The sequence below is a fragment of the Cynoglossus semilaevis genome, chromosome 20 (assembly GCF_000523025.1).
Source record: "Cynoglossus semilaevis isolate Cse_v1.0 chromosome 20, Cse_v1.0, whole genome shotgun sequence".
In the NCBI taxonomy this organism is placed as follows: Eukaryota; Metazoa; Chordata; class Actinopteri; order Pleuronectiformes; family Cynoglossidae; genus Cynoglossus; species Cynoglossus semilaevis.
The window spans coordinates 2,389,006-2,403,208 of NC_024326.1; the positions used below are offsets into that span (position 1 = coordinate 2,389,006).

The 14,203-nt window shown below is 41.8% G+C and overlaps 1 protein-coding gene across 1 annotated transcript in view; it reads left to right on the top strand.

Moving 5' to 3' along the window:
• Nucleotides 1–14,203, top strand: part of LOC103395964 (neurocan core protein-like) — a 45,098-nt gene that overhangs the window by 13,999 nt on the left and 16,896 nt on the right. Inside the window, exons 2-12 of the mRNA XM_008333838.3 lie at nucleotides 165–244; nucleotides 3,794–3,997; nucleotides 4,986–5,168; nucleotides 5,636–5,810; nucleotides 7,077–7,204; nucleotides 8,511–8,795; nucleotides 8,988–9,131; nucleotides 9,270–9,359; nucleotides 9,457–9,614; nucleotides 9,708–9,870; nucleotides 11,466–12,800. Coding sequence (XP_008332060.1) covers nucleotides 172–244; nucleotides 3,794–3,997; nucleotides 4,986–5,168; nucleotides 5,636–5,810; nucleotides 7,077–7,204; nucleotides 8,511–8,795; nucleotides 8,988–9,131; nucleotides 9,270–9,359; nucleotides 9,457–9,614; nucleotides 9,708–9,870; nucleotides 11,466–12,800 — 2,938 coding nt within the window. The 5' untranslated portion in view covers nucleotides 165–171. The remainder of the gene's footprint in view (nucleotides 1–164; nucleotides 245–3,793; nucleotides 3,998–4,985; nucleotides 5,169–5,635; nucleotides 5,811–7,076; nucleotides 7,205–8,510; nucleotides 8,796–8,987; nucleotides 9,132–9,269; nucleotides 9,360–9,456; nucleotides 9,615–9,707; nucleotides 9,871–11,465; nucleotides 12,801–14,203) is intronic.

The window sequence follows — 14,203 nt, forward strand, 5'->3', positions numbered from 1 at the left end:
TTAGTGAAGCGTGGCTGCTTCAAAGTCTTAATAAACGACTGTGTGAGACTGGAAGCGTTTGTTCTTCAGTTGTCGACCCTAAGCTTTCGGTTTGTCAAAGGCACGATTTATAAAAAAAAACTTTGTTGACCCCCACCCTCTCTTGATCTCTCCCCCCTCTGCAGGTCCAGGATGGGGCTGGCTTCGTGTGAAGATGGGCGGCACATCGTCTTGGCTCTGATCCTGGTCTTTTATTCGAACTTAGGTGAGTTTTTTTTTTTTGTGTGTGTCTTCCAAATTCCACTTTTTGTTCTCTTCGGCCGTTTCATCTCCAGGAGCTGCAGACACTAATTAGCAATTTCAGATATAAAGAAAACAGCTGTCAAAGGAAGTTGAGTCAAAGAGGGAGGATGATGTCAGACAAGGAGACAAGAAAGAGGACAAATGAGAAGAAGGAGTGAAGCAGCTGGACGAGGAGAGAGATTAAAAGAGTTCCCACATTATTCTCTCCGAGGACAGGACAGGTGTGAACTAATTTGACTGTTGAAAGTGAAGGCTGACATAGTGAGGACGTCTGCAGACATGCACAGGGGGACTGAGCTGGAACACCTCCAAACCTGTTTGTGGAACTCCGGTTGACCATCTGTTCTGGTACAATTATGCGTGAAACTCAACAATTACAGAACAGAAAGAGACAAAAACATGTCAGAGTCGCAGGTCTCTGGTGGATCGTATCAAAGGTTTGCAGTGGCACACTGAGCCTGTTCACCGCCTGTACTGAAGAATACTTTCTCTCCTTAATTACCTTCCTTATACTTGGCAGGTGGAACCACGGCTGGTGGCTCTGGCACTTTCTACTTTCAGGAACATTAGAAACAGCAGCTTTTATTTCCAAGTCTAAAAAAATATAAACCACAGTCAGTTAGTCAGTGCTGCAGGAGAGAATGTTTGTAATGTTTTCAGTACATAAAAGCAAAGGTCAAAGGGTCACTCCACTCTTCATTAAGTTTTTTCATTCATGCATAAAATGAATTTCTTTTCACAAAGGTCAAGGTGATTTTTTTATATCAATACATACATGAGGCAACAATTTGATATTTGTTAGCTTGACATTATAAAGTCTAAAACTGCTTTGAAGTTTTTAATAATGAATATTTATCTCTAAAGTACAATGGAAGCATGTGTTTGTACGATGGAGAGCCAATAGGAGGAGCTGTACTGCAACTGGTGAGACAGTAAAGAGTGGTGGAGAAGTATGTGTGGGTGGTTAAGTATAGGTAAGTAGTTGGGTCTGTGTCAGGGGTCACATCAGGGGTCACATCAGGGGTCAGCCCTGTTTGCTGTGACAGTTGATACAGTCAGGAGTCTCCGTGGACCCTGATATTTGCAGACGACAGTCAGCGGGAGCAAGACAGAAAACATGTGTGTAAGTGGAAAGAAACGCCTCCATGGAGTCCACCTAGTAGAGGTGGACGGGGTCAAGTACCAAGGGTGACCCATCCAGGGTAATGGACCGGAGAGGCTGGTGTAGTGTGTTAGCAAAGTAAGAAGAAAGCTATGTTAGATAGTGGTGAGACCTGCTATGAAGCATGGGGTGGAGACCGTGGCTCCGTCTTAAAGACAGGCAGGTGAGCTGGAGCTGGGAGAGAAGGAGATGTGGAGATTTTCACTGGGAGAGACCAGGATGGAGCAGATCAGAGGGACAGTTAAGGTGGAGGGCAAAGCAGAAAGAAGATGTACATCTATAAAGTACCAAGAAAACTACCCCAAAAAACAGTTCATGTTAAATAGTACCTGCTAAAATACAGAAATATGTGAAAACAAAAACCATGAAATTAAAATAATATTAATGTCACAAAAGGTCTGAGAAGTGATTTTTTGAAAACAGTCAGCCCAAAAGAAGTTGCCCAGAAGATGGATAATGATGCCGTGGAAATGTTCCAAAATGCCCTCAAACCATATTTTAAAGCTCTGTGACCCTGCTGTGAGAGTGCAGATTTATTGATCCATTTATCCCTAATGTGAACAGATGAGTGGACTGTGGAGGAGACGTAACAGGATTAAAAGATGACATCTGTTAATGACGGAGTGTCCTTTCATGTCACCTCCAGCTCTCCGCCTCACTTTTTAGCCACTTTGTCTTTTGTGTCATGTGTCAACACCAGACTGCAGGAAACGCTCGTCATCCTCACTCCCTCCGTTCGGTGTCTTCCACGCCCTCCCCTCTTCCCTCCTCTCTGCCTCGTCTTCATGTTGTTCTTAGCTTCTCTGCTATTTGTGATGTGTTGTTTGATTACATCTGATTTGCTGGGAGCTGCTGCTGCTGCTGGGGGTTCACCTTTGTGGACGACTTCCAATATAAATGCAGATGGAAAATATTGTTGGGGGACTCAATTCCCCCTTTTGCAATATTGTGAAGCCCCCTAACAGGTTTTTTTTCCAACACAGGTTCAATTGTTAGTCTCATATTAGTTTTCCACTCACTGGTGTATTTGACTAACAATAAGCAATTAAATGGAGGGGAGAAAAAAAAGGGGAGAAGAAAATACCCACAGCCGCACGACTTGTGTTGACAGAAGGTTTCCTCCGGTGTGTTTTCTTCTGTGTTCAGATGATTTACTCAGGGGCAGACAGAAGTTCCTCTCTTGATTACACCTGCAAATAAATTACATTTTTATTAAAAAAATTTGGATTTTTTTTAATAGTGTGGAATGTGTCATAACCCCATATACTCTACACTCAAATAAATACAAAAAAATAGAAAAATAAAATCTCTGTAAGTTGGGAAAATACATTTTGATAAAAAATTTTAATTTCAACTCTGATGTTACCTAAGGCTTGTGGAATAATAAGACTGAGGATTCGATGATCTGGTTGGTTAGTCGCTGATGTCTGTGTAGATGATCATGTTGTCATGGTTACAGTGAACCAGTTCATCATGGCAACCAGAGTAGTTGCCGACGGATGTTGATTTCAAGCTGTAGAAGTGAGATTTTGCTGATGCTTCTGAGAGGAGAAAAAAAAACAGTGACTGAATCAGTGAGATATATGGCTTTTATGGCTTCCAGTACTATTTTGGAACATGTCATAACTTTTTATATCTTGTTTTTTTTTTTATCTAGCCTTTTTTTATCATTTTAAATGTTACATTTTAACAATCATAAGGTGTGGCCATAGTTTTGCTAGTTTTCAGAAGTTCAGTCTTTATTTTGGCAACCTTCAGGTCATCTCTAGCTTATAATAATATATCTTTTTTATTTAGCTAACTGTAACCATTAGCGATGAGGGTATCGATTACAGGCATTATTTATCTTTCCCAAATTTCCTACCCGTTTATCCATTATTAATTTATCGTTTCATTTTATTTTACCTATATTTATTTTTGTTTTGCTCGGGCAACAAAATCTCCCGTCATAAAAATTGAATGGGCAAATTAAGAAATTTCATGGTAATTTCTGACCCTGGTGTGAAGGTGTGTTTGTTTGGGTGCCTTCTGAAATATTGGAAAAATAAACATCTTCTTCAGCCTTGTGTAAAATGTGAGACTCGGGTAATAAATCCACAGGCAGCTGACACCAGAGCAGAGACACTGAAGGGTTTTGCTGCTTAATGCACCGTATGGCATTTACCCTAACAGACCTTTGGACTTATTTATGTTCATTAAAAGTTTTTCCCGCTCTTTCACTGTGCATTAACTGTGCTGAATAACAATAACAGATTTCTGCCCTTTGTTCACTCTGCTGCTTCCTTCCTCTGGACATTTTTAATTATACATTTCTTGAACGTTCTGTTTGCACATGGTGTTTTTCTGCAGGTGATGCCTCCTCCATAGTGAACATGCGTAGGATCTCTCATCCTGCAGTACAGCAGACACTGGCGGGCAAAGCTGTCCTCCCATGTGTCTTCACCCTCCAGACCAACTCCTCCTCTGAGCCTCCTCACCTCCTGTGGACTCGCACCAGGCTGCCAGCAGGAGGACAGGGCGCTCCTCAGGAGGAGACTGTGCTCTCGGCGAGAGGTACGACAGTCTTGTGTCATTATCACACTCTGGGCCTAAACGCTGTATTATGTTCTCTGCTGTAGCTGTGGTGCTCATAACTAACTGCATGTTCTCCAATAATATAATCCCAGCGCTGCAGTTCTGCTGAGCTCAGAGTAATTAAAGAATAAATCCAGGACGAAGACGCGAAGATGCTGACAATGGCAGCCACTGGATTCAAAATGATAAACAGTTGCAGACTTTCCTCAAAATCTGTCTGAGTGAAGACATTTTAACCAGGTTGTGAAGAGGTACAGATTGAATTAATGTACCTCGGGCCCTTGTGCTTTATAGCTTGAGCATATCTCCGTTTATTGTTTCTGTGCGCAACAAATTGCAGACATAAAGTTTGTCACTAGCTTGTGAAAACAGCAGGGCATTTAATGTCTGCAAAGGCAGAAATGAGCAGCCTGGAACCAAGCTGAGCTGGAAGAGAGTGAATATTTTTCTTTTATTTGTAAAATAAAATTACACTGAACAACTGGTTAACAAAACCTTAAAGTCCAAAGCAGAACAACAACCAAGACAATACAACACCGTGTCATAAAAACTAAAATCAGTAGATCGGTCCTTTATTGGAATCTCAATTTAACAGGCAAAATAGAATTTAAGTTTAGGGACCTTCCAAATCTCAAAATGTATGTAACCTAATCTAATATAATCCAATCTAATCCAGTCCAATCCAATCCAATCCAATCCAATCCAATCCAATCCAATCCAATTCAATCCAATCTAATCCAAATCAATCCAATCTAATCCAATCCAATCCAATCTAATCCAATCCAATCCAATCCAATCCAATCTAATCTAATCTAATCTAACCCTGTACTAGCTGTTGGATCTGATATTAGCAATAGTACATTAATAATACTTTTGATGACTGACATCCTCTCCATTTCTTGTCGACCTCGATGATTTGGAGGAATCTTCTACTGAACACAGTTTGTTTTTTTTTCCTGTTCCAAAGGTGATGTAATCAAGCTGAATAAGGCTTTCAGCGGCCGTGTCAGGCTGCCAGGATACACTGCCAGTCCTCTGAACGCTACCATGGAGATCTCAAGTCTGCGCACCAACGACTCAGGCACTTACCACTGTCAGATTGTCATGGGCAACGACTATGAGAGAGACACGGTGCCCCTGGTGGTCTCCGGTGAGTGCAACAGTCAGTGACAGGGACTTCACTGTGAGAAAGGTTCTGTGCTGCAGCTCCCCAACGGAAATATGTCAACTGGTGGATAAATGCAGTGGACAGATGGAAGAGTATCAAGGCAAAAAAACAAAAAAAAACCCAAATCATCCATTTGTTTTCTTACTTAATGACTTAAGTTTGGGAGCTAATTGCTATTGCTAACAGCATTCTACATTACTTTATGTAACATAGTCCTTAATTCATTGTGATGTTTTGCTTTTACTAACTAGATTTCCACTTGAGTGACTATTTAATTCACATAATTAAAGGTTTGGATAGAAATTTGCTCACATTGATTTTGGGAAATGCAAAATTGGTTGAAGACCAGGTGTTAGTGGTAGATCAGAGGCTGGGGCTGTTTTTATGTTTTCATAACTGAAATGACTTTTCCTACTTTCCTACATACTCTCTTCTCTGTGTCCGTCCAGGTGTGGTCTTTCACTACCAGGTCCCCAGCGATCGCTACGCCCTATCATTTATAGACGCTCAAAGGGCCTGTCAGGAGAATTCTGCTGAGATTGCAACAGCAGCCCAGCTGTGGGCAGCGTACTATGACGGCTTTGCCAGCTGTGCAGCAGGATGGTTGGAAGATCAGACCGTCCGGTGAGGAGACTCTCTATAAACTTCTCTCTGCTTGTTACGCTGAAGGCCTGTCACCTGTTTCTAACAGCAGGTTTAAACACGTTTAGTGCAACACGCCTGACATGTGAAGGTATGAGGTGAATGTAATAGCAGAAAAATGAATTAAACATCACATTTCTGCTGCACGGACACAGAGGCATAAGGTTTTTTGAAGCATAAATATGTTGCCTTTTCGAGCGAGTGTTTTGGCAGGTATCCTCACTGAATCAGTATTTAACTTATTTAACTAGCTACCTGCTGAATTACTGCCAATGCATTGTGCCAAAATGATTTATTAACACAGCAGGTGCACATGCATTAACAGATCATAAAAAATAAATACTGCTGTGGGAAACTGTTGTACTTTGGCTGCAGCTGAACTGTTGAACTTGAAGTAAATCTATTTTCCATCGTCAGGATTACTGTTTTTCTTGCTGTTTCGCAGCCCCTGAGTGTAACAGTGAAAAAGTGCTGAATTTCAGGGTTTATACTTAAGATATTCCCAGAATCACTATAATGTATTCTGCCTCCATTTTTTTTTTCAGCTGACAAATACACGATATGTTTGCTTGCTACCAGAAAATAACAAATTGGGGAAAAAAACTTGCACTTTGCTCAAATCCTCACGTAGCACTGAGCAAACTGGATTATTTCAAATATTTATATATAAATCTAATCTAATCTAAACTAATATTATCTAATCCAATCTAGTCCAATCCAATGTAGTGTAATCTAATCTAATCTAATGTAATGCAATCTAATCTAATCTAATCTAATTTAATCTAATCTAAAATAATCTAATCCAGTCCAGTCCAATCCAATCCAATCCAATTACTACATATACTATATATATATTTCAATTACAAAATAATTTCATCTTAAAGACAATGTTTTCTATTCCTTTAATATGCCTTTTTTTTCTGTTTACTTCCTGTTACGTCTGCTGTTACAATGTAATTCTGCCTTTGAATCATATTCCAGTCGTCATCCGTGGGATTCTTTTGCTAATTGTATTTCAATCCTTCCTAATCCTCTGCCTTTTCAAAGCTAAGATGCAAATACAGCATGATTCCGTTCTCTCCTGACATTTAAAGCCTTAACGCAGCACACGCGTGTCGACGTGTGAGCTGAGGCGCTGCCGTTACAGTCACACGACCAACACAGATCCATGCTACTTATTTACTGCAGCCACTGAAAAGAAACGTGCTTCATTCTCACACTGTGACTCCCACATGGTCGTCTCCACAGTTATTCTGTCCAGGTGCCAGATCTTGGTTGCTATGGTCACAAGGAGTACTCAGCTGGAGTGAGGAATTATGGGAAGAGGGACCCGAAAGAGCTGTTTGATGTGTACTGTTTCGCCAAAGAGCTGGATGGTACATGTATACATACACACACACACACACACACACAGTGCATGACAGAACTGGTGAATATACAGTATAATATTCAACACATTGTTGCTCGAGTTTGTCTCAGATAAATCCTGCGGTCGTCCTGTTGTGTTGAATTAAAAAAGATAAAATATTCTGCAGCGTTTATCACTGTTGATGAATGTTTAATCAAAACAACACAACACTCAAACGTTATTTATAACAAAACGTTCAGTATTTTTCTATTTGGTCAGTTAGCTCAGGCATATTTACACGTGAGCTGACACAGACGGGACATTGTACAAATTAAAAGAATTAATCAGAAACATTTAGTTAGTTTAGTTTTAATTAATTTCCAAGGATTTAATGGAATTCTGATACTATTGGGCAACTAAAGAAAAACAATGATTTAGTTAAATTTAAAAGCCAATGCTGAGAAATTATTCTGAGAATGATGTGATCTTTTTAGAATTGTGGATTACCTGCAAAAACAGGTAAATAAAACAAAAAGAACACTCACCCTAAGGCTCCATTAACGTTAATGCCAAGGTCAGATCACTTGTTATAGGCTGGATTTTTAATGTCAAATTTCACAAATGTAGCCAAAGGAGCTTTTAGAATTCCCTAATTCAAAGTCTGGTTTGTTAGAATTTTATTCTAAGACAAAAATATCCACAATCTTCCTCTCCTTTAGAGCCTTCAAACACTGCTAACAGATGCTACAACCTCAGGGCAGCCCATCCAGGGAATGCTTTAACATCTATATGATGAAGTACGTCTACCTTCAACCACGTTATCTTGTTGTTCTAGCTTGACCTTAAAAACTCAATTCCAGACATCCAGAGCCTCCAGTCCTGCATATCGACAACAGCTCCCTGGAGCGTGCAAATTAAAAATATCACAAAATCCAGACTGAGCGATCAGAAACATGCACTGGAGGCAGAGAGAGCAACAAGTAAGCTTAAAACAGAGGTTGACACCAGGAGAGTGAACGAGGAAGACACCAGCGCGTCAGTGTGGGTTAATGACGGGCGTCCGGGACATAAAACATCCAGATTGGTCGGTTTCGCTAAGTTGACCACAGGGAATAGATTATCTGGTATTATTTTATTAGTGGTACCCAGCTTACGATAATATTGGTATTATATTATTGATGTTACTGTAGGAGGAGATTAAAATACTGTGCTGTCTGACCTCGGCACAAGCCTTTCCAAAATCAGGTGTCGATTTTGAACACGAGTCTAATTTTACTAGTCATCCTTCAGGCTTTATCTGTTTCTTGACAAACTGTCATGTCTCACTCCTGCAGGTGAGGTGTTTCACTCCTCCGTCCCAGGCAGACTGTCTCTGTCCTCAGCGTCAGATCGCTGCGTTTCTCTCGGAGGACAGCTGGCCACAGTCGGGCAGCTGTATCTGGCCTGGAAGGCCGGTCTGGACAGCTGTGCACCTGGATGGATGGCTGACGGCAGCGTCCGCTACCCAGTGACTTGGCCACGCCCAGACTGTGGAGGGAGTCAACCCGGTGTCCGCACCATCACACCGAATACGACCACTGACAACAGCACGGCACTGTACGACGCTTACTGCTACAGAGGTACTGTTCAGGAATCTGAGCTTAAACAAAGACCAGAACCATGGGATTTAAACATAATGTCCACATGTTTTCTTTCTTTACTTACAGCTGTTGTTGATTTTTCCCAACTGGTGTAAAATTAAAACACAGTAAGACTAACTAGATGGAATCCTTCAGTGCACCAACACCTAATCTCGTCATTTTGTTTCCTAGGAAACGTGAAGAGCACAGACTCGGTCTCTCAGATCTACAGCTCCCTGTGGAAGCCCTGGAGCTACCTCACAGGCTCAAGTGATGCTGACTCTACAGAGACAGACAGTTCTGAGCCGACTGCACAGCCATCCAGCATCACAAAAGGTTTCGTATTCATCTCCAATTTTAGAATCGCCACCAAAGGATTGTTTGTAAAAATGTTCAAACAGTAAATGAATACATGGTACAATCACCGTGACTGAGTAAAAATTAATTGTTCTTTTTTTTTTAACGCACGTGCAGGATTCTTAGACGGCGGCGATGGTTCACCAGCCAACTGGACCGGATTGGTTGATATTGAAGAGGAGGCCACTTCAAATACCACTGATCCTTGTGAGTCACCATCAAGTCAATGAAATAATTAAATCATTTGTCTTTTAAGAAACCTTTGATTTCTACTTTATGTGTGTGTGTGTGTGTGTGTCCTCAGCTGCAGACCCCTGGTCCCCAGAGTCTTCAGCCTCTTACGTGACCCTCCAGCTGATCCCAGGCCACAGCTCCTTAGACTGGGGTGAGCCTTTGGAACCTGGGCCTGACTCAAAAGACTTTCTTCGACCTCCGGTTCAACCGACTTCTGCCGAAAAGAAGGTGGGACCAGTTCCACCACCAATGAGTGTAAAACACTGACCAAATAATGACCTTCCATCAATGAATCACTGTCTATTTTGATCATGATCTTAGGTCATCTCAAAGATATTCAGCTCTGTTTGGAAGCCTTGGAATTACCTGGCAGGGACTGGAGATGAGGAGGTCACCCAGGCCCCCACTGAAAAGGAAGAGGAAATAAAAATAGTGACCAAAAAGGTTGAACAGGAACCTAATCCCACCCCTGCAGCATCACCAGGTGGGTGAAAATTGCAATTTCATTCAAAATTCACACGCATTTGATATGAATACAAAGTTGTTCACACTATTCATGCAAAGCAATGTCTTTCATCACGATGACAACTGCTTACAAGTACAGTAAATAATTAGTGTCGACCCTCTGCTCCACTATGTTTTTTCTAATGTGAATTATTTAGAAAGAGCGCCTCCTCTGGTCTGCGTCGCATACAAGCTCTCATTAGTGGTCTTCAAACAAAATCCCATTCTGACACAAAACGAAAACCAACCCAATCTGCATCTTTAAAAACCACAGAGCACAGAGGAGTGGAGACAGAAAGCGATAATCATCTCCCCGTCTCTGAATGTCTCTCTTCACCTGAATGCCCATTGTTAACACTGGGGAACATTTAATGGAGGTTAAAGAGATCAGTTTCTTCTGTAAAACAATCTCGGGCAGGCAATAGGAAGGGAATGAATTCCAGATCATCAGTGTGTAGTTGTTGTGGGCGGAGAGGAGAGCGTTTTGCTCGGGGCTCTCTGAGGTTTGTGGGTTTTTATTAGCTGCTCCTGACGTAGGTCGCATGCTCAGCGTTCACTGTTGTTGATTTATTTCAAGGCCAATTGTGAGCATTTCAGTTCCATCATTGCCTTTGGTTGTGTATGTGTAGCAGCTGTGTGTCTGGTCACTGAAGTCACTATGAAGAAATCATGCAGTAACTTCTTGGTTACCAGCTATTGTTGTTGACTGATTAAGACCAACACTCACTTTTCCCCTATGTGCTAAAATGCTGTGAAAACAACATTTGTTTTTTAGTAATGACTAAGTTACACCAACAGACAAATGGACACGCCAGTGGTTTTCACAGTTACATTTACACATTTTTGTTATGAATTCTAATTTGAAATATTGTTGTGACCAATTGGTAATATAACTATTTAACAATATAAATATTAAACTATTTTGTTAGCAGAGAGATGTCAGCACTAAACTTGGACATCTCTTCTTGTGCTACTTTGTCATGTCTGCATCTAACATTTTAATTCTCTTCATTGGAAGCAAAACTGAATCATTATTTTTCCTCACAAATGTAAATAAAATAATGATCTGCTCCCTGACATTTTTTGTGTCGTTTACCTTTGTATTCCCATTTGTTGTGCTGACGTCTGTCCTTCACCAGAGGAAGACATTTTTTCATGGTTCTTTATGATCTTTAAAAAAACGCATGTACTTTCTAATCTTTATGCAAGAGCTAATTTAAGACATTTCTCTTTCTCTGCAAATATTGTTGAGATGCTGAGGATTTTTCTGACCTTTTTTCTGCAAATATTGTTGTTGTCCCACGCAGTGCACAGAGATGCTGAGGATTTTTCTGACCTTTTTTTTAAACTCTATCTTCAGAGTGTGCATTAAAAAGTAAATAACCTGCAAAGATGTGATAATGAATATCTGAGACAGCTTCAAAATGTTTGTTTTCTCTCTCCTGGAAAGCAGGGCAATTTCACAAGATGATTTTCACTTGGGTTCTTTTTTTATTTTTATTCCTGTCTGCACAAATACACCCCTGACGTGCCTCCCTAATTTCTTTCTTTCTGCCTGTTTCATGCTCTGCCCAGGTTTCTTTTCATGGGGAAGTTCATGGTTCAACACTCCCTGGAGGGAGAACACTACACCAGCCGGTGAAGACTCACCCACTCGTCTGACATCTACTTTCCCCACCTCCAGTATTGCTATGACTACAGAGAGCATCCAGAGTAAAGAGAATTCAGAGAGCCACACTTTCACAGTCTCCAGCTCCACACCTGAAATCTCTTCATCCAGTGGGGACTCCTGGGTCCGTGTTGATCCAGATACCACCACCACCACCACCACCACCACCACCTCCCAGCCCAGTGACAAGAAGGCAGAAACAGTCACCTTCAGAGCCGGTGGTAGGGGTGGCAGAGGGAGAGGAAAGAAGAACAGAGCAGAGGACAAGAGCAGAGGGGAGGAGAAGGGCAAAGGAGACGATGAAGGAAGTGGAGAAATCACCGGAGCGGAGGCCAAAGGGGAGATACAGGTGTCACGGAGGCCAGTGGGATCGAACAGAACAAGAGAACGCTCCAGAGAGAGGTCTCGAGAGAGGGGACACAGGAAAGGACAGACTACGACCTCCTCCACCACCACCACGACTACCAGCACAACTGCCAGTCCTCTGGAGACCTCGGTGAAGACCACAACTGAGTCAGACAGCACCGACTTCTCCACAGACCAGTCCTTTTCCACTTACCCCTCAGAAACACCATCACCATCAAACTCTGATGTCTCTCATCCGTCAGCTTCCTCATCTACACAGGCGTCACCTACAACCACAGAGTCCATCAAAGAGTCCTCCTCTGAAACAGCATCATCTCAGTCCATCACTGAATCACAATCTTTCTCCCTCACTACCTCTGTGTCCTCCTCCACTTCAACCGATTTCTCATCTCCCATGTCCTCCACGGACCCATCCCTCTCACCTACACCGTCATCGTCCTCACCTACACTGTCATCGTCCTCACCTACACCGGCATCGTCCTCACCTACACCGTCATCGTCCTCACCTACACTGTCATCGTCCTCACCTACACCGTTATCGCCCTCAGCGACACCGGCTTCGTCCTCAGCGACACCGTCATCAGCCTCTTACCAGTCCCTGCCTCCAATGGTCGGATCCGGAGATCCTTCACCATCTCCTTATCTTATTAACGAGGACATATCCAGCAACCCACCAACGGTGCTGCCATGGTTACCAGTGAAGAAGGTGGATCAGAACAGCTCTGTGGAATACCATACCTTACTGTCCCTGCCTGCAGAGGAGGAGGACCTGGCCTGGGCTCACACCGTGGGCTCAGGAGCTCTGTCACCTGGGAACACGGAGGAGGAGACCACCAACGGAGCGAACACGAGCGCTGTTACCGTCCAGCCAACAGGTAAGTGCTGTTTATTTACCAGTCTGAAACGATAAGATATTAAATGTGTGTTGGCATCACAGTGTCACTGTTGCACTTCATTTGGCTCAAATCAAGACTTGATCTGATTCATCACTAAGGCTGCTCCACAAACAACTCCCTCAAAGTCAAACTTTCTCTGTTGACATAGAAAATGTCAAAGTAAAATTTGGATTAATGTAGACTGAGTTGGTTGTGGAGTCTGATTGTTACAATTACACAGATGTTTGTGCTCCTTTGTTCACACTCCAAAACGATTGTTACAACAGATTTTTGTGCTCCTTTGTTCACACTCCAAAAATAATTGCAAGTTTAATCAAGTACTATTCCACATAAAGTGGTTCTACATACAACGACGAACAAGTCGTTCTCCAGGCACTCACATCTTTTGAGGTCTACATTGTGTTCCTTATTTTGTCCCCAACTGTAGCAGGCTCATTCTGACTAGTCCTTTTTATTTTATATAATATATTGCCACAGCCTTTTGGACTGAATATGTCAGTAAACAATCAACATTTTTTATGCGCTACTTTTACAACCCCTCACCTCTATTTTCAGCAATAAATGATTTAAAATGTTAAACTTCTCTTTTAATTTTTCATGTCGTTGGTGCATACATTTGGCAATAGATTTATGTCAGAAAAAGTAGAATTAACAGCCAGGTTTGGTTTGCAGACTAAGTGCTCTTGTTAACTTTGGTTAAAGGAGCTAAGTGTTGAAAACGACTCTGTTTCTCTTTAAAGATGTCCTTAACTGGAGCTCAGGGGCTTAAGACAGAAAAAAAAAACAACTCAATCCCATTATTTCTCCGTTACCAACTTTACATTCTGCACAGTGCACTCGAGCAGGTATCATTATCCTGGCATTAATGAAAGCCAGACTCATCCATCAGAGTGTCACATGGAGAACGGTTATTTATCACTCCACACAATGTTTCCACTGCTTTAAGGTCCAGTGAACGCCTCTTTTACGCCACTTCAAAATAACTTGTTAGGGACATATTGCTTCCTCTCCTGGTGGCTCAAAACCACACACACACACACACACACACACACACACAGAGCTGTGATGAACAGGTGTTTATATGGAGAAACCTGTGCTGAGGTTTAGAAAAAAACAAACAAAAAGGAATCGTTGTGGCACCTGCATGGTTGATGTGATAACAATGTGGAGATCCCCTGGCGGTCTAGGCCTAGAGCAGGATAACTGAGGGATATTTTTGGTTCGATTTTGCCAGTGTTTACCATAATATTAATTCTTTCTCCCAAATTCTTCCTGGCGACTAGGACTTAAACAGTAGAGTATTAAAAACAAAAGTCCTATCATACAGTGGAGTGTTATCAAATATTTATGATCAAGAATCCTGGGAATAAACACTTTGTATA